Here is a 26,763-nt window from a genome sequence, read left to right as displayed (position 1 = left end):
ATTAAAACCTTTTGGATTCAATAAAAGAGATCTAGTTGTACTACCTTACATACTTTGGATGTCATATCTTTTTATTTTATTATTAAGGCCTTTTGTATATATAGTTATATATAGTTATATATGTATATATATAGTTTTTATATATACACACTAATAATAACTTGCGTAAGTTTTTCACATACAGACGACAACATTGACAAAATTATCCCCGTTCACACAGATCCATGAAGTAAACTAAAAACGCTGTATTCTGCTGACAGGCCAGTAGATGGCAATGTCACTTGTAAAGAACCACCACGCCACCTATAAACTGAACATTCGCATGCGCACAACGTTACCGTTTTTACAAATGCCCGTTTCTGTAGGTTACACAGAGACGATAATGCTAAAAACTTGCACTTTGAAACCAGCTTTCAAAAGTCAGGCCACCAAAACACCATTGTCAAGTAAATGAGTGGCCAAAAAGCAAAACAAAATTATTTGGTTGAAAACTGCATTGTGTAAACGGCCCCTTCCTTTTTTGGCTTTTTATGTCATTGTGGTATGCGACACCAGAGGCTGAACCACAGTGACCGTGGCAACACATCACAAGGGTTGCTGCTGTGTCGTCATGGCAACGACTAAATGGCACAGGAAAGAACTTTCTCTCCTCTCTCCAGCAAGGTGGGCTCACAGGAAACCCCTAAAAATGGTTACTTCCTGTTGCTTGCTTTCTGCCACAGAGCTGAGATCAGTTTTGCCGTAGTCTCACGAATACATGTGAGACAGCGGCCTCTGGTCCCAGGTCATTGTAAAGGAGCAACATAACACAATGAAAATGTAATTTAACATAAAACATTTTAATTGACGATTAATTCATTCGTTCAGTCAGGAGCCCTTAAAACACTAAACACCAATGAAGATCTGAAACAAGCAGCTTCCAAAGACGTTTTCCTTAGGAACTGAAAAACACCCTGGATGGCGTCAAAAACAAGGCATTTATGTAACAAATTCATCTTTTAAAGATAAAAAGTGTTGAAAAGTAAAGAAATATTTAAAACATCAACTTTTATCCCAAAACTGAGAGCCTAGTCAATTAAAAAGCTTTTTTTCCCCCTCAACAAAAACTAAAAATTATTTAAATCAATTTAGAGGGGTCATATTATACATGAATTCACCTGAGGTTCACTTTATGTTAGTAACATTTCTTTTTTTTTTTTTAAACATTTTGCACTCTCTCCGAAACGTAACTTGGGTCCGTTTGCTGTAATTAATCAATAAAAGTTATTCTTCAATAAAAGTCTCTTCGCAAAGCCACAACAGATTTTTTGCAATGGATATTTGTCGCTCAAATTGATAAAATATGACAGAAATGATCAGGGGTCTTGTTAAAAATAAATATCTGTCTCCTGTTTCAAATGTTGGGATCTTTAACAAGATAAATTTACTTGAAAAGAAATTGCTTGAAATATTAAGAATAGCATTCAAATAAAATATACTTGAATTAAAGCAATATTACATTATGCAGTGTTGCTTAAGTAAATTCATCTTGTTTGAAGGATATTTCAATATTTTAAGGGGAAAAATAAGACAAAATCCTCATTAATAATAGGATTTGTTTTGCAGAGAATAGCACTGAGAAGCAAGTTTTAGGTTCTAAAAGTTAGATTTTCATTTAAAAAAAATAAAATTGGTTCTTTATGATAAGACCCCTTCAAATCAACTTAAAGACAATACATTGGATACTTAGAAATTGAAATGAGCGCAATTAAAGGGCCAGTCTCCAATTACTGTGACGGCCAAGGTAATAATTAAAGTATAAAAACATCCAATAATAACAATACTTTCCTATACTGCTGTGGTAACTCTCCACAATTCTGCTTAATTCTCTAATTACAGGGTTCGCAGTGGTGCCCTTTCTGCAATTACAGACTTTGCCTTTAAACTGTACATAAGGTGAACATTTCATTTCATTAAAAAAGTATTTGTATTGACAGTTCTACCAACTGTTACTCTATTTCCTGGCTTTTTCTAGGAGGTCTGTGAAAACATCCAATTGCGTTGGGTCCTTTCCGGCAGCTAGTTCAGGCTTGTTCTTCTCCAGCCAATCAGATGAGCGGATCTGCTGCCGCAGAGTACCAATCAGAGAGTCCAGACTCTCTGAGCGGATGTCGGATTGGCCGTTAAGAATCACAAAGTTCTCATCAGCCAATGAGATGGGCTCTGTCTTAATGCGCACAGTGTCATGTTTGGTTTGAACGCTTGAGGTCTTAAGTGTCTGGTTTTTGCACTCATCTATTGTCTTTGCGTCTTCCCTCCTCGCTGTCCCGCTGCTGTCATCCTGTTTGTCTGTAGTCCGCTGTGTCTTAAGCATCGAAGAGTCCTGAAGCTCTTCTAACGCGTTTTTAATCCTCTGCACACCTGAAGAACAGTAATGAGAAAAGTATTAATGCCAATGTCTGATGGTTTGGGGTAAGCTGTGCCACTTATTTAAATTGCTGCGCATTGCTTGCATTTTAATAAATTATTAAATTAATAAATAATAATAAAAAAAATCTTCAGAATATTTTGATGAAGACACACACACACACATTATTATATATATATATATATATATATAAAAATAAAACAATTAAAATGATTATTATTAATTATTATTAATTTATTATTATTATTATTATTAAATGTAATACTAATAATTATTAATAATATTAATACTAATAATTTTGTTATATATAATTTATAAATAGTAACGACAAAAAAAAAATATATAAATAAATTATATATATATATATATATTACAGCTTACATAATTTTATATATATATATATATATATATATATATATATATATATATATATATATATATATATTACAGCTTACCTCTTGACATCTTACCCCTCTCCCCCAAACTACATATAAGACACTATAAGAAGACAGTAAGTAAAGTGGAAATGAGATGGATCAACAAACCTAGCTGTAGTTTGTGCTGTTGTTCAGTGAAGATGATTCTGAACCAGCCTGGAGACTCACAGCAGAAGGCCTGACCGCAGCTCAGCAGAACCTTGTGCTTGAGGAAACACCTCCACACAGACAGCTCCTCAGCAAACGTCTTCTCCTTCAGATACTACACACACACAAACTAGTTGAACTTGACAGATTTAAACAGTTTAGATGCAGACATCTGTTCTAAAAGTGCTGTGAGAGCTTAATCCGTGACCTCTCACCTTGCTCAAGTCCGCCCAGATGAAGAATCCCGCGCCCCTGTGCAGGAAAGGGATGTCCAGTTTCTTCAGTTCTTCTGTCAGGTAGCTGTGAGCCTCTTTTAGTCTGCGTCTGTTCTTCGGGAGGAACTCACTATTCAGCCAGTCTGGAAACAGCAAGAAAACAGCAAGAACATTCTCTCAGTTGTTTGCTGTTGTGAACAAATCACTCTTTTGAGTCAGATCTTGTCAACGAATCAGTCTAAATGATTCGTTCATGAAATAGGTTGCTACGGTTCTTGAGTTCAACTCAATAATTCATGATCCAGTCGCAATTGTCAATTGCCCACCGGAAGGAAAGATTATCAGGGAATAATTACATATATTTTGGTCTATTCATCAAAGCAACTGAATGGATTTGGATGTGGATGGAAGCACTTTCTTTAGCTCTTACTCGTGACCCCTGTTCACTGCCATTATAAAGCCTGGATGGGTCAGGGTATTTATTTATATATTTCTACGGAAGAGGATTAGGGCCAAGCAATAATAAAAAAAATAAAACCATCTCGAGATTAAAGTTGTTAAATTCTGAGAAAAAGGTCGATATAAAATGTTGAGAATAAAGTCATTAAATTACGAGAAAAAAGTCGTTAAATTACGAGAACAAATTCGTTAAATTATGAGAAAAATTTATTTTTTTTCGAGAAAAAAGTCGAGCTAAAATGTTGAGAATAAACTCATTAAATTACGACATTTTATCTTGACTTTTTTCTTGAAATTTAACAAGGTTTTCTCATAATTTAATGAGTTTATTCTCAACATTTTATCTCAACTTTTTTCTCGAAATTTAATGAGTTTTTTCTCGTAATTTAATGACTTTACTCTCAACATTTTATCTCGACTTTATTCTTGAAATTTAACGAGTTTTTTCTCATAATTTAACGAGTTTATTCTCAACATTTTATCTACTTTTTTCTTGAAATTTAACAAGTTTTTTTCTCGTAATTTAACAAGTTTATTATCAACATTTTATCGACTTTTTTCTTGAAATTTAATGAGTTTTTTCTCGTAATTTCATGACTTTACTCTCAACATTTTATTTCAACTTTTTCTCGAAATTTAACAACTTTAATCTCAAGATGGTTTTATTTTTTTATTATAGCTTGACCCTAATCCTCTTCGATATATTTCTGATTGTGTTCATCAGAAAGAAGAAAGTCACACCTAGGATGGCTTGAGGGTGAATTGAGGGTAAAGCTTGCAGAAATTCTCATTTGAAAGTGAACTAATCCTTTAAGTCCATAAAGGCATGAAGAAAACAGTACTTTTCTTTTGACATAATATATTTTGGGACACACCAATACTAATCTTTCATACTAGACAGGAAAGAAAATATGGGAACTGTGAATTGGCCATAGAAAGAAAAACAGCCAAACTTTAACAAAGCAAGGGAGAAAATGTGTGTACCTCTATCTCGAAGAAGCTGGGCCATCTGGTACTGTGTGGGTCCCGGGACTCCATGGAAGGCGCCCAGCTGATCCAGTGCCTGTACCAAATCTCTGTTCTCTGAGTAGACCACGCCAACTCGCATCCCTGCCATTGCAAAGTCCTATATGTGTACACAACAGAAATTCTGAATGCAGTGCAGCAAAGCCTAGAATCTGAGGAAATGCTTTTTTTTTGACAGTTCAAAGAGAGGCTTACCTTACTGACGCCCCACATAACATGGGTTCTCTGGGGATCTGGCAACCTGTGGAAACATTTGTGTAGTTTGTGATGATTAGCACAAACACACTCACATGCACCATGAACAAAAACAGCCCTTTCTGACATTACAATAAAGATTAAAATAATAATTCACCAAAAAATGTTAAATCAGACAAAAAAAAAAAAAAAAAAAGAGTGGGTGTTCACTTTTAAAGGGATCCTTGATTATGATTTCACTTTTTTAACTTTAATGTGTAATGTTGGTGTTTGAGCATAAACAACATCTGCAAAGTTACGACGCTCAAACTTCAATGCAAAGGGAGATTTTCTCTTTTAAAGAATTCTCTGTTTAAGGACTACAACAAATGGCTGGTAGGGACTACAACAAGCTTCTTCCCAGGTTTGTGACATCACAAACCCCATCATTTACATAAACCCCCGCCCCTGAGAACACACAACAAAGGGGGTGAGGCCATGTTGGGCTGCTTCAGAGAAGAGGAAGAGTTGTTGTAGTAGAGTGTTGTTGCCATGCTGTCATTTTATGTCGGACTGCTTCACAAACATGGGTCAATTCAACGCTGGATTTGCACAAAAGATTAACATGACAGCACATGCTAGTCAATGAGTTGAATCACTCCACAGCAACTACATAAGTTTATCCACTAACCATTCAGAAACGTCCAGTTTCATTCTCAAAGTCCTGAGTCTCTCCATCAGTGTCTGACTCCGGTTTGAACAATGTAAGGCTGAACACCGTTACTGAAAATCGCCATTTTGTCTGCCTGAGATTGTCCAGTTTTGTTGTTGAGCAACTGAAGTGTGAGCTGTTAAAACTCCACCCTCTTTTGGAGCAGCAGCTCATTTGCATTTAAAGGGACACTCACAAAAACGGCGTGTTTTTCCTCGCACCCAAATGGGGCAAAATTGACAAGCTATAATAAATGATCTGTGGAGTATTTTGAGCTGAAACTCCACAGACACATTCTGGAGACACCAGAGACTTATATTACATCTTGTAAAAGGGGCATTATTGGTCCCCTTTAAGTGGTTTGACTTGAATTCAATTTTCCTTGACACCTAATGAAGTATTCTTCAATTTAAGCTCAGGGCATATCAGTTAAATAAGCACAAGACTAAGTAAATTACAATAAAACACAGCAATAAGACAGAGATAGTTTGTGTGCATGTCTCTCACCCGTCCAAGCTGAGAACACTGCGAAAAGAGTCCGTCTCGTTGAACACAGAGAGCATGTAAATCTCATCTATGATCACATGAAGCCGGTGCCTGGAGCATATGAGAGAGAAACAATGAGTAAGTGAGTGCCTGACATGAGTGAACACAAATGTAATTTCTCCTCAATAATGTGCATCTTAATGAAGCATATGAAAACATTACGAAAACAAAGTGTGATGAGAGTCCCAAGAGTTAGCCAACCAAAAAATTAAAACTAAATTGACATATTTTAATCATTTACTCATCCTCATGTTGGTTGAAACTCTCAAAGAAGTTCGGAAGAATTAAATTTTATATACTACAAAAATATAAAGTGACTAGAGCTGCACGATGAATCATTAAAAGATTGCGATCTCGATTTAAACATTCCTAAATGAAAATGATTCACTTGCATCTACCTTTGACAAGTATGCTAAGTATGACATATATGACAACTAGTGGATTACAGTGTTGGCGCTGCCGCTGAGTCAGAGAGAGCAGTTGTCACGTATAGGTATGAAACAGCTTCACAAACAGTCTTTTCAACCACACATTATTTTTGTTACAAACCTTCAAATTATCACAGAATCACTGGGATAAAAGTTTATAGTTCAGACATAAACAGTGATGTCTACAGTTGCGTTCAAAATAGAGTAAATCACCTTTTGAAAGAAACTTGATGCTTCAAATAAAGATTGTATCAATTACATTGTTACACCAGTAGGTGGTCCCAAGTGACAGCTAAACAACGTATTTGTCATTGAATCATTCATTCAAGAGATTTGTTCAAAAACACTGATTCATCCAGTAATGAAACAAGTCTTTTTGAGTGAGTCATTGAATCATTCACTTAAAATGGTTTATTAAAAAAAGTAATCCATATTAGTTCAATATATTTTTAAATAGACTACAGCAATTAACACTGAAGTCAGAACCTCTAGTAAATTACATTATTTTTTTAGTTGTCTATTCAGAATAGTGGGAAAATTGTGATCTATTAAAAAAAAAAAGTGAAACTTAATTTATCCAGAATTGTGCACCTCTAAAAGTGACCAAAAAAAGCACCATAAAATCAGTCCATAGTAGTGTTGTTATCCTTATTTAAAACAAAAATTATCAAAACATGTTTGTTAATTGAAATAAAGCTGAATAAAATATAAATTAAAACTTTAAACTAAAATGTCATGTTGTCTTGAAGTACTAAAACTGAAATTAAATAAATTTCATGTTTTTAAAAAAATAATAAAAATGACAAAAATGACAAAATGTCTCAAAATGAAACTTTAGTCCTAATCGTTCTCGATGTGTTTTGATGTCATACACCGATCGTTTTGCGCTAATGGTTTTGGTTCAGTGCTTGTGAGATTGTTTGAACTCACATTTTGGCAAATTGTAGAAAGCTGGTCATCTCTTCAGATGAGTACACTTCTCCCAGTGGATTGTGGGGGTTTAACAGGATAAGGGCTCTGATGTTCAATCCCTATATAAATAAAATATAAAGAAAATGGCTATTTTTGCAGAAAATAGCATCTTCTCGACATGTTAACAACACAAACCAAACTCTTCCAGGCCTCAGCTACTACTATAATGTTTGAGGGTCAAAGTAGACATTGTTCGAGGGCAGCCAATGAAGACTATAGGCTATTACATTTGTTGTTACATTGTTACGTAGGTATGTGACAGGAAGTGAGAGTGGAATTGCTGACGACTTGTTTTGGCAGTTCAAAATCTATTCTTTCTTTTAGGAGACAATAACTTTATTTGCTGTGCACTTTCTTAGAACTTGATCTTTAAACCTTTGCAGACCTTTTACATTCAGCTATATTACACACTAATACTGGAAAAAGCATAATAAGGGCACTATAAATAAAATAACCTCTTTTTTGGCATCTTTAAGGGAGTTCTCCAGTTTCTCAACAGTTAGCTGGAACGGTCTGACATCACTTCCTGTGGGCTGTACAAACAAATAGAAAGATAAACATTATAGGCACATAAAAGAAAATCACTCTATAACATGCCAATGTTACATTATCAAACATTACGCCTGGACTTTCACTAAGCACCTGACTATAAAGTGGCACATGGTGTAGTTTGACACTGCTGTACAGGCCCACGTCCTCCGTTATCACACCATAGAAGGGCGAAGGGATGAGAAAGGCATCTGTAAAACAAGCAAAAATAAATAAATAAATTAATTAATTAAAAAGTCCTGCGCCAAATTGTATATTATATTAGTAATGTTTTCTGGGTTGGTAGATTCAGTTCAGATAATATAAAACACAAAAGAAGGAATCCACACACCAAACAAGTTTAAAGTCCAAGATCCATTGAGAAAATGTTTTACCGTTACCTGAGATTTTTCAGTAAAACATTCTCTCAATGGATCTTGGACTTTAAACTTGTTTGGTGTACAGACTCCTCCTTTTGTTTTATTATATCTGTAAAACAAGTACATAATATCAGGACACCTATGGTCACTTAGTTTGTTTAATTTTTCTCCATTTGATTTAAATTTTTACACAATTACTAAAAATGCTAAAATTTTATAATAAAAATTAAATATAATAAAATGTACATATTTGCCAATACTGGCCAATACACACTATTATTCAAATATTTTAAAGGAAATTAATACTTAGATGCATTAAATTGATCAAAAGTGAGAGTAAAGACCTTTATAAAGTTAAAAAAAGTCTATTATTTCAAATAAATGCTGATCTTTTGAACAAAATCCTGAAAAACAAATATTTAGCAGCACAGCTGTTTTCAACATTGATAATAATAATAAATGTTTCTAAAGCAGCAAATCAGCACATTAAAATGATTTCTGAAGAATCATGTGACACTGAAGAAAATTCAACTTCGATCACAGGAATAAAATACATTTTTAAATGTAGGAAAATAGAAAACAGATTTTTAAATTGTAATAATATTATTATTTCACAATATTACTGCTTAGACTGTATTTTTGATCAAAGAGATTGAGAAGATAAAAATTGCAGTTGTATTCTGTAGTGATCAGATGGTCTTAATACCTTCTGGGTCACAGAGGGTTGCTGCTAAAGCCGAGAACAGAGACCCACAACCGTTCATAACAACAACCTGCAAAAAAATTCCAAGAAAATAAGCATGTGAGCTGGATTTCTCTTTCTAAAGAAAGAGGAAGATTAACAGAAATAATACAGATGGTTTAATATCATGCTGATGTGTGCAAAAGCAGAAAAACTCTCACATTTTTGGGTTTTAGAGGTTTGGGAGAACAGCAGTAATCTGACAGGAACTTAGCAACTTCCTCTCGAAGGCTTTGGGGAAAAGAAATCAGACACAAGAACATCAATACTGTGAAACAAAAACCTAAGCACTTGATTTTACTCTCTCTCTGCAAATTGAGAGTCAAATGAATTATAGTTTCTACAGGAAAACAAACAGTTATAGGTAATGTAAGCTTACAAACTGTGGCCTTTCCAGTCAGGGTATTGTAAGAAAGCAGGTTCAATGTGAAGCATGTCAGGTCGCATCAGCTGTTGGAGAAACCAAGAATCACAACTCAAGTCTTTCTTTTTGTTATAAAACTATATTATTCTTCTGAAGACAATGTGAGTGGCACTTGCATGTGCAAAACTTAATAGGGTGGTTGCTAGGACATTGGTATGCTGTTGCTAAGGTGCTTTGAGAGGCATTTAGCTTGTTTTCAAATTTATGGTATGCAGTTGCTAAAGTGCTCAGAGGCATTTAGCTTGTTTTTATTCGGTTACCAAGGTGTTTTGGGTTGTTGCTCACTGGCCAAAACAGCACATCCCCAAGACTGCATGATATAATGTTGATGACACTGAATTCGCCGTTTTGCGCCACCATGTTTCTACAGTAGCCCTAAACGGACAAACTGCTCTACAGAGCGCGCTTGCTTGACTGGCTACTCTCTGCTGTCTCAGACATCTTTGTCCTTTGTTGGCCACCGTAGCTTCTCTATGTGCTTCGAAAGGGACGGGTTAGTGGTGGACCGAGTTGTTGGTTGCAATTTGCAACCTCACCACTAGATGCTGCTAAAATTTACACACTGCACCTTTTAAAAGATAAATCTATTCATTACTCCTGGAGCTGCTAGTTTGCTAGGTTACAAACGATTATTTAACAGCAACTCGGCAACTGTTGCACTCAGTGTCCAAATTCACTCACTCATTCAAGTGGACTATATTAGTGGACTAATGTAGAAAATAGAGGGTAAAGGGGACGATTTCAAAAACAGCTACGGTTTTCAACTAAAAAAAGATGTGCATTCGTATTGCGTGTTCAGTCTATTGATGCATAGTGTTTCTTTACGAAGTGACATCGCCATCTACTGGCCTGGTAGCAGAATACAACGTTTTTAGTCGTTTTCACTGATCCGTGTGAACGGGGATCGTTTTGACAACATTGTAGTCTGTATGCTAAACATTTCAAAAATTTCAAAAGTTTTCCATTGCATTTTTTGTGTACAGAGGACAATGTTGTCAAAATATCCCTGTTCACATGGATCAGTGGACACAAATTAAAAATGCCGTATTCTGCTCCCAGGCCAGTAGTTGGCGATGTCATTTTGTAAAGAAACACTAGGCAACTGAACACGCAATACGCATTACATCACCGTTTTCACAAATTAGCGTTTTTGTAGTTTACACGGAGATGATAACACTATAGTTTTTCAAAAGTTTGCATTTTCAAGTCCCCCAAAATGTTGTTGTAATGTAAATGAAATGCTAAAACACATAAAAGTTTTCCAATTTTAATTGAAAATGGTGTCGTGTAAAAAAAATAAAAATAAAAAAATGTTTTCACCCACTTTATTGCCCAGCAGACGAAAAAACTAATGAAAAAGGATCTTTGCAAATGAATGCTTAACAAGTAAATAACATCTCTTACCCTTTTCTGCAGGAGGTCAAAGCATAGCTTGTTTTCACTGGTTCCCAAATTTATAATACCCTGAAATAAATGATATTAAAAACCACAGCAAATTACCACACAGCAGAAGAAGGATAAAAGCAAAATTCTATTCAAATGAGAAAAACCACACAGATTTGAATTTCCTGGACGTCCCAAGAGACTTGTGGCCACTGAGTCAACCAAAGCAGTGCCTTAAAAACCAAGACTTATTTTATACAAGGCTTACTGTATAATATCAGAATAAGTGAGAACTCTCAGACAAGGAATGAACTAAGCACAGATGGGTAAGTGACTACAGATGCATAGTTGAAATACAGTAATTTGTCTCAATAATATCTGTAATATAAGCAGATTTTATGAGATCATATTAAATCAGATACTACAAGGAATATTATCCTGTAATTAGAATATTGTAAAAAACTGCAAGATGATTTAAAATGAACTAATTAAGGAAAAAGATTAAAAATTGTGCAAAAGGCCAGGCACAGGAAATGTACACTTTAACTAAAAATTGATTTTTTCTAAATTAAATTAAAACTAGGTATAGCCCCTCCTAACTAATTCTCATATTATTATTATTATAATATATTATATATATATATATATATATATATATATATATATATATATATATATATATATATATATATATATATATATATATATATATATATATATATACACACACACATATACACAAGTGCTGTCAATCAATTAAAAAATAAATAAATAAATACATGCATGTATATATTTAACAAAAATATATTTATATATGTGTCTATATGTGTATGTACACATACACATTTATTATATTTTCATATTATATATACACAGTACAGTCCAAAAGTTTGGAACCACTAAGATATTTAATGTTTTTAAAAGAAGTTTCGCCTGCTCACCAAGGCTACATTTATTTAATTTAAAATACAGTAAAAAAAACAGTAATATTGTGAAATATTATTACAATTTAAAATAACTGTTTTCTATTTGAATATATTTCACAAAGTAATTTATTCCTGTGATGCAAAGCTGAATTTTCAGCATCATTACTCCAGTCTTCAGTGTCACATGATCCTTCAGAAATCATTCTAATATGCTGATCTGCTGCTCAACAAACATTTAATGTGTACAATTGTAAAAAATATTTGTGTACAATATTTTTTTTCAGGATTATTTGATGAATAGAAAGTTCAAAAGAGCAGTGTTTATCTGAAATCTAATCTTTTGTAACATTATAAATGTCTTTACTGCCACTTTTGAGTGATTTAATGCATCCTTGCTGAATAAAAGTATTCATTTCTTTAATTTCTTTTCAAAAAAAAAAAAAAAGTACACAACTGTTTTCAACATTGAAAATAATCATAAATGTTTATTGAGCAGCAAATCAGCATATTAGAATGATTTCTGAAGGATCATGTGACACTGAAGACTGGAGTAATGATGCTGAAAATTCAGCTTTGCATCACAGGAATAAATTACTTTGTGAAATATATTCAAATAGAAAACAGTTATTTTAAATTGTAATAATATTTCACAATATTACAGTTTTTTTACTGTATTTTTAATTAAATAAATGTAGCCTTGGTGAGCAGACGAAACTTCTTTTAAAAACATTAAAAATCTTAGTGGTTCCAAACTTTTGGACTGTACTGTATATATTTATAAAAACACAACTATGACACGAGAAACTTTACCTAAATTGTAATGCTGATAATGAAAAAAAAATGTAAACTTGCACCATTTTCATGAATGGATCCCACTATATATTCAATTTTGAAAACACTGACAATGAATAAGAATAATAAAGTTTTACTGTTTCCAGGGAGACTAACATGAGGGTTTGAATTCTCAACGTGCTTGTTGGCGTGATACTGGTTGTAGCCTTCCTGCAGGATTCCCTGGTGCAGCCGCATGCTGTTGCCACGACGAGACAGGTACGAGCTGTACTGGGGTGTCTGATCACCACAAAGCATGCTGGGTACAGCTTTGGCACTGTTGGGTAACAAGGTTTGTGAGGAGCTGGGCATTTCCCTGCTGGTGGTGGCGCTCTGGTCTTCCGTTCCACGTGTCGAGCTCAGGACTTTGGTCAACATGGACATGAGACGAAACTCATGTTCTCTTTCTTGCTTCGCTCGTCTCTCCTCCTGCTGCTCCCTCCGTTCCTCTGCCCTCGCTTCTTGCTGCATCCGGGCCTCCTCCAGAGCGAGGAAACGCTCTTCCGCTGTCTGTTGCCAGCTTAGATACCCAGCCAGAGCGCTCGATAACACCCCATCACCCCCGCGAACAACCCGCCGACGCTTCCTCTGATGGAACGATCCGGAAACCCCTTCCTGGTCACCATGGCTACCTCCGTCTCTCATCGCCATGGGAGCGGTTGCCGGGGATACACCAGCACCGGAGGAGCCAGTCATGTTCTGGTCACTGCAATCTGTGGCGTGATATCATCAAAAAATAATCAGTCATGTTTAAAGTAAAAGAAAAAAAAACAAAGTCTCATCAACTGAAAACATAATTAAGAATTAACTGAAACAATCAACTCAAAATTCGATTGAAACAACAGTTGGTGTGATAACATGCCAAGGCTGTCAAGAACATCTGCGCTGCTGAAAATAAGGCACTGGATAACAAACAGTGCCAACAGCAGACACAACAATGAGCTTTGCATAAATACTGCAATGCCTGTGCACTGTTCAACCACACGTCCCTCTTAATAAATATGGATTATCAGCTAAAACTGATAGATCAGGCCCAGAGTTCAACTTAATCTTGACGTTTTACAACTTATCAAGGCTACATCTAAGCTACTTTTTTGCACACTGTTGCAATGAAAATAATATAAAGACTTCCAGAAGCTTGACTGGTAGAGCATGGCGTTGGCAACAATAAGGTCATGGGTTTCATTTTCATACTAAAGAAATGCTAATTTGATCACACTAAATAAATGATAATAAAACAAACATGCCAGCCAAATGCATTAATGTTTAAAATATACAAAGGTTTGGGGTCAGTAAGAAAAGAAAAATGCATTAACTTGAACAAAACACCAATATTAACTATATAATGCTACAAAAAGATTTATATTTCAGATAAATGCTGTTTTTTTTTGTTTTTTTTTACTTTCTATTAATCAAAGCATCATGAAAAGTGCATTATGATCTCCACAAAAATATTAAGCTTTTCATCACTGATAATAAGAAATGTTTCTTGAGCAGCATATTATAATAATTTCTGAAGGATCATATGACACTGAAGACTAATGATGCTGAAAATTAAGCATTTTAATATATATTCAAATAGAAAACAGTTATTTTAAATTGTAATAACATTTCACAATATAACTGTTTTACTATTTTTTTTAATCAAAATAAATGCATTCTTGGTGAACAAAGGAGACTTTAAAACAACAAACCAAAAAAACTACATAAAAATCTAAAAAGTTGTGAGAATAACTACCTGTGATTATCATTAGTTAGAATGAGTCAAATATTACAAACCAATTTATAATGTATAGTATTACATGATATCGCCCCCCCCCTTTTTTTGAGAGCCTAATTACAAAATAAGTTTCACTATTAAAAGCCATGTCTCAAGCACACAATTATTATGCTCTCATTATAATTTTATGTAGCTAATATGACAGACTTGCTCTGCACATGTTGAACTTAACTGTATTGTCCTTTTTGAAGTGACTTCAATCATATTTCAAGCAATTCAAAACCATCATGGTGAACAGTACGCATCTGAAGTGTCTCAGCTGAAGGAAATAATCCATGATTTATTATCAACTTTAATATATATCGGCCGGGCTGATAACGATAACATTAAAAATGAATATATATCAGCAGATACCAATATGGTGGCCGATATAACTTGCAACCCTAACTAGTATGTTTCTATTCAAGAAAACTTAAATGGATAGTTCACCCAAAAATGAAAATTCTGTCATCATTTACTCACCCTAAAGTTCTCCCAAACCTGTATGAAAGATGATATTTTGAAGAAGAATGTCCGTAACCAAACAGTTATAGTATTTTTTCTCCCATACTATGAAAGTCAATGGGGCTCATCAACTGTTTAGTTACTCATATTCTTCAGAATATCTTCTTGAAATCAATTCATACAAGTTTGGAACAACATTTCACATTTTTGGGTGAACTATTCCTTTAAGATTTAATGACAAAAATGAACATTGTTCTGGCACATATAAAAACAATATGTAGGTAAACATTACATACAAAAACCAGTGAAAATGTTAACATATACTGTATTTACTGTATCCATCTATGCAACAAGTGCCTGTATAGTGGAATATCTGTGTATACTGTGTGCACATCATCATGCAGATAATGTTTGGTTGCAATTGCATTGTAATTATTAAAATATGCATCAACATCCATATCCGTTTATCTATTCATCAACAGACTGTTTAGGATACCTGATGGGGAGCAGATGACATGTGTGTTTCCCTGCTCTCCGTCCATCTCAGCTTGTTCCTCAGTGTTTGGACCGGCATTTTTGTGTTCAGCACCGGTTTCATCTTCCTCATCAACAGGTCCAAACTCGTAGAGCATCTCGGGCGGGCCCGCCGCTTCATCATCCGAGCTCATCACCTCCGTCTTGATCTCCAGGATCTCACCCGCTCTGGGCGGGTGACCCGGCGCCTCTGACCCCTGCAGTCCGATCATCTGGTTCGCCACCGTACCGCCCCATAAAGGCAGAGTAGAACCTGAGGTTGCGGCGGATCGGTTACTCTGAGCCCTCTCCATCAGCTCGTAATACCTCGCCGATCTCAAAGTCTTCTGTTTGTACTCGAGCTTCAACTTTTTGATCTTCTCCCTGCATTGATCCCCGGTCCGATTGATGCCCTTTTGCCGCAGAGTGCTGGCGATTCTGTTGAACACATGCTGGTTCCGGAGACAGGTTACCAGTTCGGTTTGGACCGGCACGTCCGACCAGATCTGCAGCAGCTCCAGCACCTCTGGTTCGGACCAGTTGCTGCCGCGTTCATACTTCTTACCGTATACGTGAATCAAATGCATTGCAGCACTGCAAATAAAGCTACAGTGTTATATTTATAGATTGCTGCAAATATGTTCATGCAGTGGTATGGCACCGCGTTTATGTGACTAAAAGCAAATACATTAAAATATTTAAACTCCAAAGTGTGAGTTACTGTAATCAATCATCTGAAACGAGCACTGGTAACCTACTTTACCCGGACCGGAACCAGATTCCTTTACTTTCTAAAAACAGTCTTGATGCATTTTCAGCTCGATGCTTTTGTTCTTTATTCAAACAAGTCCTGATACATCCGGGTTCACGGCACATGCGTGCTGTCCTTATTCCGGGATAAATTTGGACCGTGACAACAAAGAACGGCGCTGCGCATGCGCTGAAAGAAGAGCGCTAAGGAGACTCATTTGTTGCACGGGCGCGCCATCTAGTGCTAGCATTTTGAGCCTTTGTGTGATGTTTATTCACTTTTACTTAGTGACATTTGTGAATATTTTTAAATAAAATAACAAACAAATTAACATGCTATAATCACAATTAAACGACTTTTTTCCCATTTCTTTAATGTGTCTGGATGTACTGATGAACAATTTTATTTTTTATTACCGTTACAAAGATTAGCATGTCTCATTGTTAATGTATTAGCCTAATTAATGCTAACTAATGGGACCTTATTGTAAAATATTGACATTTTTCTTATGGTGATATTTATTATTGTAAAATAGATATAATTCCTATTACAATCAGCGTTAAATAAATGTAATAAAACAAATACTATAATGATATATACATAATTTACGATTTAAATTGTAAGAGAGAGACCAACCTTTATTGTTGTTCCCCTGATATTGCTCCAGTTGGATTGCCTGTGAAATATTTCACTTGTTTTCCCATCCTTTTCTAAAATAGTTTGAGATTGTGATGTAAATAAAGCATACTTAGTTTAGTATTTGAGGGCGCTGTGTTCTTAAAGGGATAGTTCACCCAAAAATGAGGAACTGTAAACTGATGACAGAATTTTCATTTTTAGGTGAACTGTCCCTTTAAGACAAGGTAACCTGCGCTGCCATTTTCATTTTTTTTTTTTTTTTTTTTTTAAGGATGCAATATATTTTGTTGAGATTATTTCATATTTTTTATTTGATCTTTTTTAAATACATTTTATAATTAGGGCTTTTCAGTATATTTTTGTACTGAAAAGTTTGTACATTTACAATTATTCTTTATATATATATATATATATATATATATATATATATATATATATATATATATATATATATATATATATATATATATATATATATATACTGCAGGGACTAACAAAATCAGCTTAGCAGAGCTGGTTCAGCAAAGAGGAATCCTTGAGGAAAATCCTGTTTTCATGCTACTGCTTTTGGAGTAACAATATTGGCAAACTGTTAATCTAATTTATGTCTAATATATATATATATATATATATTTTTTTTTTTTTTTTTTTTTTTTTTTACACATTGGCAATAAAAAATCAATTTAAAAAAGTTTTTTTTTTTTAAATGAGGGAACTGCATGGACTAACAAAATCAGCTTAGCAGAGCTGGTTCAGCAAAGAGGAATCCTTGAGGAAAATCCTGTTTTCATGCTACTGCTTTCGGAGTAACAATATCGGCAAAACTGTTAATCTAATTTATGTCTGTCAGAGCAGAAACGATGCTGATTACATTTAGCCCTCGCTCCACACTGAGAAGGATCCAACTGTAATTTAATTTATTCACAAAAAAACAAACAAAAAAAAACAAAAAAAAACACGTAAAATCTATTAACGTTGAAGTTTATGACCATTCACTTTCATTGTGTGGAAAAATACGCCAAGAAAATGAACAGTTCCTAACATTCCCAATGAAAATAAGTCTTGGAAAACTAAATAATGTAAATAATGTCAAAATTTCACTGTCAGAATTTTCATTTTTGGGTGAACTGTGTCTTTAAGAATTGCATTGCGACGCCGTACATAAGTAACATTAAACACATATATATTTACTACTGCTGCTGCATTTGAAAGAGGTTTGCGATGAGGTAAATTAATAGTCATGAGTATCTGAATCCTACAGATGGAGCCCGCGAATCGCAGACCTCAAATAGGCTCATGCCATGACGTACTTCCTGGGAATTGTAGGCCATTTATGATTACCAGGGATTTGTCTACGGATGTATCCCGTTATGTCTATAGAACAATAAAGCAGACTCGACCGATGACACATGACACCGGATCAGGGGTTTTCATTTTATATGAAAACATTTAGATAATAAGTACAGCACGGAAACTGAAAGACCCAAGATTAATAAATAATTAAAATAAAGGACTACACTACAGGAAGACGCGCGCACTGTTGAAAGTTTCATCGATCTGCGCGCGCCCGCCGCGTGATGCTGAGTTGAGTTCGCGGAGCGGCGCGAATATACTCCGTGAACGGTTTCTCAGTGGATATACTTTTAATTTCTGTCGTGAATGGAGTTCATCCCGGAGCTGTAGTCTGAAATGTGAGCCCGTTACCGGATCCCGAGGCTGTGTAAAGCGCAATGACAGCTCGGTTCGTTCTCGAGGAGGGGTCAACGGTCTCATTTCTGAGGTAAATGACAGTTCGTATGTTGTCGTTATTTAATCAAATAAGAACGGAAAACCTGAGGCGAAGATAAAGGTAAGAAAGTTTTTATTTAGTAAATTTGTAAAAGCTTTACATTTTAATCCAACTTCTGAAACACATTTCATACCATTTGAGCGAAATAATTTGAATTTTAACCGTTTTTTATTTGAGTTTTTGCGAGTGACAAGACAAATCGTTTACGCATTTTTGTTAAACTGGTCTGATGTATTAACGTTATTTTGTAATTTTCTTATTGTACTTCACTCAAAAATAATAATTCGGTTATCATACTCACCCGGAATAGTGTTGCTCCAAACCTATATGACTTTATTTCCTACACAAAAACGAGATGCTCGGCACAATGACAGTAACGGTCACCGTTCACTTTCAATTGCACCTGTTTCTATACAACTGAAATGAATGGTGACTGATGTCATTTGTCTCATTTTTTATCTTCCACGAAAGAAAGAAAGTCATTTGAGCACATACCAATATTTTACATTTTCTAAACTGACTCCAAATCCTTCAAAGATTTATAATCGCATCGCGCCCGGTGCTTTCAGCGTAATTGAACGATTTCCGTTGATCTGACTGATTCACGGTGCACGTGAGCTCCTCCAGCGCGTGAACCCAATGAAAATTCAGTATTCAGTACAATTAATAAAGCATAAAGACAGTATTGTGGTATTCTTTGTCTCATATAGTTCATATAATGACTGTGTGATGATCCTGATTGTATTATAAGTGTCTTTTGACTTGTCTCGAAACATTCATTCTCTTGGCAGCTTTGCTTATGAAACCTGGTTTTACCCACAGGGCTTTTTAAGAGCAGGCAGTGTGGTCATCTTCTATATTGATCCTAACAAGAGAGAGATGGAAAAAAGATAAACAGAGTACCTATTTGTGCGCTGTCTGTCTCTTTCTCTCTAATGAGTGACTAAGCACTTCGGTTCCTGCCCTTACCAAGCCATCATGGATCATTAAAGGTTTAGTAGTTGTAGTTGTGTTTGATGAGGAGTTATTAAGGCATAGTAATTACTGTTCTTTCTTCCCCAGAGAGCACGCTATAAAAATTTGGCCCTCCTAGCCAGCATACTGTAACATTGCCCGGGACGTCGCCTCTTGCAAGAATGCAATCTGTCAGATCCTCAGAGACAGCTAGATAATCTTACTTTCCATTCAATTCAGGCCTTAATGCATGCTCAGAGTCATTAAATATGAAAAATAAGTCATTTGAAGTGTTGAATGAAGATTGATGGCCTGACCTCCAAAAAGATCCTGAAGTTCTACGTGACTGGCTTCACATTAATTCCAATGTCATTTTGGTTTTGTGATCTGCTCCTGAAGCACCAGGAATTCATGATTTACTAGAAATGCACTAATTTTCAGTTCTAGTAAGGCTGTTGATAACCAATTATTCTGATAGTTTCTGGTCAGTGTTGTGGTTGCAAATGCAATTACCAGAATTCCCTCTGGACTGGTTCCACGTTCTGCTTGTAAACTAAAAAAAAAAAGTAATCTTCTGCCTTGTTTCCAACACCAGAAACAAAACAAAGACCTTGTCAGACCTAATAAAGTGAAGAAAAGACAAGCCACAAGCCTTGTTTTGTATGTCAGAACAGAAACTGATTTGGAATCAACAGCCTTTCAGTCACATCTTACATGTGTTGCGCTCTAAAGGTGAGCCCTTCATTACCTCCAACATTTATCCATTAGAAGAAGCTTTCACAAGTGGCTGCGTTATTAAATTAGTCTTGTCGAGACAGGTGAAAGATTGAATAACGGGGACGGTTAACCTGAGTGGCAGTTATTTGACATTGTTGAAAATGGCTTGCGGATAAGAGTACTAGAGGTGGCGAATAATTTTCCGAGACCTGACCTCTTTTCCATTACCTGTCTTGTAGACTTGTCTTAGCTGCTAATTGAATCTGTTTAAAATTAGCCTAAAGGCTTAATTCAGGCAAAAATGAAAATTAACCCATGATTTACTCACCCTCAAGCCGTTCTAGGTGTATATGACTATCTTCTTTCAGACGAACACAATCTGAGATATATTTAAAAATATCCTTGTTCCTCCAAGGTTTATAGTAGTTGTGAAGCGGGGGCCAGATTTTGAAGCCAAAAAAATGCATCCATCCATCATGAAGCTTTGAAGCTTTACGAATCTTTTGATTCGAATCAGTGGTTCGGAGCGTGTGCCAAAGTCACGCCCTCCAGTGGTGAACCATTGAAATTTCGAAACACTTATGACGCAACAAAACCTCGTTTACTGAAATCATGTGACTTTGGCAGTTTGATACACGCTCCGAACCACTGATTCGAAAGAAAAAATTTGTGAAGCTTCATGAAGCAGTGTTTTGAAATCGCCCATCACTAGATATTTTTGAATAAAGTCGTTGTTTTGTATTCTCGTCGCTTCATAACATTAAGGTTGAACCACTGTCATATGAACTGTTTTAAATATGTCTTTAGCTTTCTGGGCATTGAAAGTGTTAATTATCTTGCTGGAAATGCAAGATGTCACTGAGACATCTGATTTTATCAAAAATATCTTAATTTGTGTTCCGAAGATGAATGAAGGTCTTACGGGTTTGGAAAGACATGAGGGTGAGTAATAGTACTATACTATAATAACTAGGGATGCACAATATATCGCTTTAGCATCAAAATCGTGGTGTGCGCATCCATGATAGTCACATTGCAGGAAGTGCGATGTCCAGTTTAGGGATCGTTAATACAGACCAGGCACCATGTTTTGAAAAGCATCCTTGTAAACACAGTTGCTTATGGCTTAGGTAACGCAAACAAAGAAAACGGATGTGTATCATTATAAAGGATCCACGCTTTCGGTCTTAAAGAGACAGCAGGCTTGCTGCTTTCTGTGACATGAATGTTAACAAACAACCGAATACAAAGAGGAAATCACTTTTGCTGCAGATTAATTATACAGTGAAGACTATGCAATGTTCTTTTACATTTGATTATTCGTTTTCTGTACCCGAATATTTACCTGAAAAATATAAAGCACTGTTTATTTAATTTAAATCACCCCAATCGTACTAGAATTATTCATTCTTTCCAAATAGAGCTATTCAAGTAATCTGGTGAATTTCATATCGCAATATATATCGCAATGTCAGTTTTTTTCCAATATCGTACAGCCCTAATAATAACTATCCTCAGGCAGACGGCCGAACGCATCGATTTTTGGTGAAAGAGTAACCCCTGACCTGACGCATGATGTAATGACGAACGTGGAAGCGCAGAAGATGGAGCAAAACAAAACACCAGTCACGAATCAAAAGTCTAAAACGATAATGCTTAAGGAGAAATGTCGAAAATTTTTCGATATATAAGAGAAGAGGAGCTTAAGTTTTTTGCCCAGCCCTATTTGTTTGAACTGCGAGAGGCGTCTAAGCTTACACTCCTACATACATCGCATCAGGGGTTACTCTTGTGGCGTAAGTCGACTTGCACAGTATGCGTACAGTCGTCTGCCGGAAGCTAGTTATTTGAATTTATAAAGATATAAATGTAGATGTTTTTTCTAACAAAAATGCATCACTTCACTTCAGAAGGCCATACATGTCATCTGTTCAGAAGGCAGTTTTGGGGCTTCAAATATTTATATTCCTCCGATTGTGTTAGTCTGAAAGAAGATAGTTATATATGGCTTGAGATTGAGTAAATCATGGGATAATTCTCATCTTTGGGTGAACTATCCCTTTAATTGGTTCAATCAATCGATTAGGTTTAGATACGGTTTAGATAAGGTTACAGTGAAGCGTGCGGATACAGTATCTCTCTCTCTTTCTCTCATTCTCTGTGCTTGCGGAGGTGTGACATTCACAGGTTCCATCAGTAAGACACACATGGTTTTCTCTTCTTTCCTCTCCAGCTCACTGCACTGTGCCAGCCCTTAATGAGCTCTGTAATGCAGATTTTAGACGTGACAATTTGTTTGTTTCTTCAGCAGGCCTTTTACTAAGATCCTCACTTCTTGCTACCAGGAGCTGCTATTTAAATGCTAAACTCTGCATTGTAACCATCATACTCAGAGGAATTGTTTTGCTAATGGCATTCTCTTGTTTTAAACCTCAGTTTAAAAGACATTGTGCAGGTTGGCGCTATAATTTTAACACTATTTCGAGACCTCATGCGTCACGCATTCACTTTAGCAGGTAAACACTATGAATTTGCACGCTCGCTGTCTTCGAGAGCACACGCCAGGCTTTATTGTTCATGCTCTGTTTTGTTGTAGAGGGTGTCGGGTTATACACCAAGCCCTGAGCCAAGCTTTGAGCTTACTTACACAGTCAGCAAGAACTGAGCTGTCTCTAAGGAGCTCCTCTACTCTCACGGGACTCCCTCTTGCTGTGTCGGAGAGCTTCTCTGGTGAATGGTGCAATACTTAAGCTATATGGTCATCATTCCAATGTATATGGTGTCAAACCTTGTATAAAACACCTTCTGTCTTTTGCCAACCTTGACTGCTGTTCCTAAAATGTTCTTCTGGTATAAGAATCCAAGGGCATTTTAAAAGTAGTCCATGATTGTACTGTATATATACTTTATATATACTACCATTCAGTAGTTTTGAAAGAAATTAATACTTTTTATTCAGCAAGGATGCATTAAATTAATCTAAAGTGACAGTAAAGACCATATATATAACAGTTATGTTTCAACAGTTATGTTTTGTACTGCAATCAGCTGCTTTTATACCTTCATTCAAAGGCTTTGCTTCAGTCAGCAGAGCGAGTGCAAAAGACGTGCGTGACGGACTACACTTCAGAGAATGTTTAAAAGGTGAAACAAGTGATGTGCAATTACCAGACTGTCTCATGCTGCTGATGTTTCAGCCAAATTAAATGGAAATACTAACGGTAGGAAATTAACGGGGCTTGGGGCAAAAATGCCTTCAAAAATTAATAAAAAAAAAAACAAAAACACACCATTATGAATGCCCGTGTGCATATTACTTTCACTTTTGAAGTAGCGGCAATTCGGAGATGGAAATTGCTTGAATGGTGGGTGGGTTCGTTATTATTTTTAATGAAAAACAACAACAAAACAGTACAATGACAAACTCGCTTAAATATGCTCGCTCAAATCGCTGTTACATTTCGCTTTGCAAACAAATCTTCATCCATCGTCTTGTCATTCAGAAAAGTGAGGCGAAATGTGTGAAGTGAGGTGAAATCTGCAACTCTCATTTGGCTAACGCTGAATTGAGCATTCAGTTTTTAACTGTAGTCTGTTCTCTAACTGAATTAAATGATTTTTATTACTATAAAAATAATCAAAACGACGGTGGGGGGCAGTGCCACGGTCACGGGGGCCAAGAGATATAACCGATGTTGCAGCTGAACACTGATAACACGTCTATCGCAGCACGCCTAATATGCAAGTTAAGTAATAACACAAGTAGACTCTGAGTATTGGCATGATTGCAAATGTGATACTTTCTGATCTTATTGAAGTCCAATAAACAAGTTGAAATGAAGTGAATTAACATTTTAGCCACAATACTGTCTGCTTTTGCTCTATTTCGTGAAAATAGTTTCAAACAAAGCCACACCAGAACTGTTGCACATCTCCAAGCAGCCGTGATTCCTGAATAAATATGCATTTTGAATGATTGAATGCACAGATTTATCGCCACCTACTGCCGGTTTTATTTTCATATTTACATTTATTGTCATATTAAACACTTTACCTGGACTGTTTCTACTTAAAATATCAACTTTTTTTGTTATTTTTAAATTAAAAAAATTATATTTAAAAACATTCGTACAACATTATTAATCAATGAGCTGCATGAAGTCTAAATGTGTCTAAATAATACCACTTCAGATGGAGCTTCTGTGCCACTTCTGCAGTGCAAAGATGGATTTTTTTGATGATTTCTTTTGATTGGTAACAGTCTGATTGTTCTAACTGGATTTATTGTTTAACATTTAAAAACTAATTTTCATTTTAATTTAAGAAATTAACGAAATATAATGCATACATTTAATAAGATTAGGGGAAAAAAATCTTATAATGGTAAAAATGCCCCTGGAAAAGGGGCGAATATCATCCTGTAATGGGAAAGTTAATGTCTGTTATTGATGAGATAGTTTACAGAGTTTTAGTGTCATTACTACTACATTAAATTACTATATATAATGTTGAATATAATGTATAACAATGCAATGGGGGAATTTTTGTGGGTCCTGATAATGCTAAATGTCTTATGTTACCAGTAAAAGTGGCCTACATTATTTTAAATATATCTAGTGAGTGACAGAGTGCAAACATATTCATATGTTTCAGTGTTAGAATCATGAATATTGTTATACTGATGTCACCATTGTCCTGTGCATTGGGTTACCAGCACCAAGTCCAAGCCGATTAATTTCCACCCCCAATGTAATACCAAATTCATCATTTTAATCAGCAGTACATTTTTTGTTATCCTTTTACCATATGTCTTGGAGTATCGCAATAATATCGAATTGTGAGTTCAGAATCGTAAAAAAATATTTAATCGTTACACCCCTAGAATACAGATCACACTACTTTTATGACACTTACATTGTGCTTTTATTCCCTTTTGATATATAAAAGCTTTATTTGCATTAAAGAGCATAGACAAGTTTTTGTTTCACGGAAGAAAAAAAAAGTCTCATAGGTTTGGAATGAGGGTGAGTAAATAATGACAGGATTGAATTTTTTGGTCAACTGTTCCTTTAAGACAAGCAACATCAGCAGAAGATAGATTTTATGTCCTTTTATGTGAACTTGTTCTAGATATATACAAGCAAGTGGGTACAAAGTTGTGAAACGCACATTCTCCTCCTTGTCCTACAAAGTGTTGTTTATATCCCAGTTTCCCTTGGTGTAACGCTATCAATAGCACTCAAGACACCTTTATGAAAATTTATGACTCACCATGGTCCCTCTGAGGATGTTTTCTGACAGAACAGTTATGTTTAGATAACCTAGGCTTTATAGAAAACGATGGGCCTCCTGGTGTGCTATAGTATTTTTTTTCTGACACTCTGTCTTATCTTCTCTAGGTCATTACAGTGCTGAATTTACAGAGCAGCCCACAGATGCATTAAAAAACAAACTCCATCTAGAAGACCAGAAGGCTTGGAGACGAAGCACTCCTGTTCATGGAGGGCCGCTGGACCCTGCTGCTGTTTCTGGGGGCGTACCTGGTCCTCCTGGCTGCTGAGGTACGCTTGATTGCAGGCCAAGGCATCTACACCAACACGTGGGCCGTCCACATTGAAGGGGGAGCCGAGGAGGCTGAGAGGATTGCACAAAAACATGGTTTCATCAGTCACGGGCAGGTGAGTGGTATCGGTGCTTTATCAAAGATTCATCTCCTGTTTCTTTTGAGAGTTGCTATGCTTGTGTATGTGGACACAATGCTGCATGAGGCTTGTAGTGATGTTCCAGTATATCATTCACCTTCTTGTTGTCAAGCTCTGTTGCTTTACTCAAGAGGAAGACAGATTTGCACAAACACACACCCACACATGTACTCACACAATCGTGAAGGCCCCTCCGAGAAGTCCTTGTAGATGCTTGTCGAGTCGCCTTTCCCATGCGTCTGTCACTGTTCATTTCATTAAGATGGAGATGCGTCAGCTGTGATTGGGGAAATTAATTTCGGCTTATGTTGTATTCTTTTTTCCTTGCTGCCCGCATTGTCTCGTTTGTCTTGCCAGATGTTCCCTCTTCTGTTGTTATGGTATTAAACGCTTAGCTGGGAGACGAAAAGCAGGAATGTATCTGACAGCTGAAACACTGTATGTGAATTAATCCCTGGGAGTGCAATGCCCTCTGAGCTCGCTGTGAGGAGTCTGTGAATAGCACGTGTGTGGGAGGACAGGAGTGGAAAGAGCTGCCAAAATGAACCTCTCCTCTCCCTTCTTCTCCTCCTCTCCTTTCTCCTCACCTCTCACATTTACCCTACTGTAAATCAACCAATAAATAATAAATTCTTCTGACCCTGCTGAAATCTGAAAACTTAATATTTTTTTTCTTGACCTAGTAATTCTTTTTACTTGCCCTGCCAACATTTCCTCTTGCCCCACCACAAAATTAT

The 26,763-nt window shown here is 35.9% G+C and overlaps 2 protein-coding genes across 5 annotated transcripts in view; one reads left to right on the top strand and one right to left on the bottom strand.

Moving 5' to 3' along the window:
- Positions 1–95: 95 nt before the first annotated feature.
- Positions 96–16,361, bottom strand: accs (1-aminocyclopropane-1-carboxylate synthase homolog (Arabidopsis)(non-functional)). The gene is made up of 16 exons (XM_067379156.1): positions 16,233–16,361; positions 15,458–16,068; positions 12,855–13,450; positions 11,002–11,061; positions 9,553–9,623; positions 9,335–9,404; positions 9,138–9,204; positions 8,166–8,263; positions 7,979–8,056; positions 7,482–7,582; positions 6,085–6,174; positions 4,887–4,932; positions 4,650–4,791; positions 3,207–3,349; positions 2,953–3,106; positions 96–2,400 (listed from the first exon to the last, which is right to left on the bottom strand). Exons 2-16 carry the CDS (start codon positions 16,059–16,061, stop codon positions 1,994–1,996), a joined length of 2,727 nt encoding a protein of 908 aa, XP_067235257.1. The 5' UTR covers positions 16,062–16,068; positions 16,233–16,361; the 3' UTR covers positions 96–1,993.
- A 1,833-nt stretch (positions 16,362–18,194) lies between these two features.
- The window catches only part of furinb (furin (paired basic amino acid cleaving enzyme) b), a 99,924-nt gene continuing 91,355 nt past the window's right edge, over positions 18,195–26,763 (top strand). For 2 of the 4 annotated variants that reach the window (XM_067380391.1, XM_067380388.1), the window contains exons 1-2: positions 18,195–18,644; positions 25,724–26,002. In XM_067380391.1, coding sequence (XP_067236492.1) covers positions 25,823–26,002 — 180 coding nt within the window. In that variant the 5' untranslated portion in view covers positions 18,195–18,644; positions 25,724–25,822. Of the gene's footprint in view, positions 18,714–23,385; positions 23,469–25,723; positions 26,003–26,763 lie in introns of those variants that run through there. The other 2 variants (XM_067380389.1, XM_067380390.1) reach the window with 2 other exon arrangements.

The sequence above is a fragment of the Chanodichthys erythropterus genome, chromosome 24 (assembly GCF_024489055.1).
Source record: "Chanodichthys erythropterus isolate Z2021 chromosome 24, ASM2448905v1, whole genome shotgun sequence".
Lineage (NCBI taxonomy): Eukaryota > Metazoa > Chordata > Actinopteri > Cypriniformes > Xenocyprididae > Chanodichthys > Chanodichthys erythropterus.
The sequence above is the reverse complement of the archived record's forward strand: the minus strand, read 5'-3'. Positions and strand labels throughout refer to the sequence as shown.

Excerpts from the sequence above, each read along its gene's own strand:
- accs (XM_067379156.1), bottom strand. The coding sequence starts at position 16,061 with ATGCATTTGATTCACGTATACGGTAAGAAGTATGAACGCGGCAGCAAC. Across the intron at positions 9,624-11,001 it reads TTGACCTCCTGCAGAAAAGG|CTGATGCGACCTGACATGCT; the intron begins GTAAGAGATGTT and ends TTTCTCCAACAG. Across the intron at positions 6,175-7,481 it reads TTTCTACAATTTGCCAAAAT|GCACCGGCTTCATGTGATCA; the intron begins GTGAGTTCAAAC and ends CATATGCTCCAG.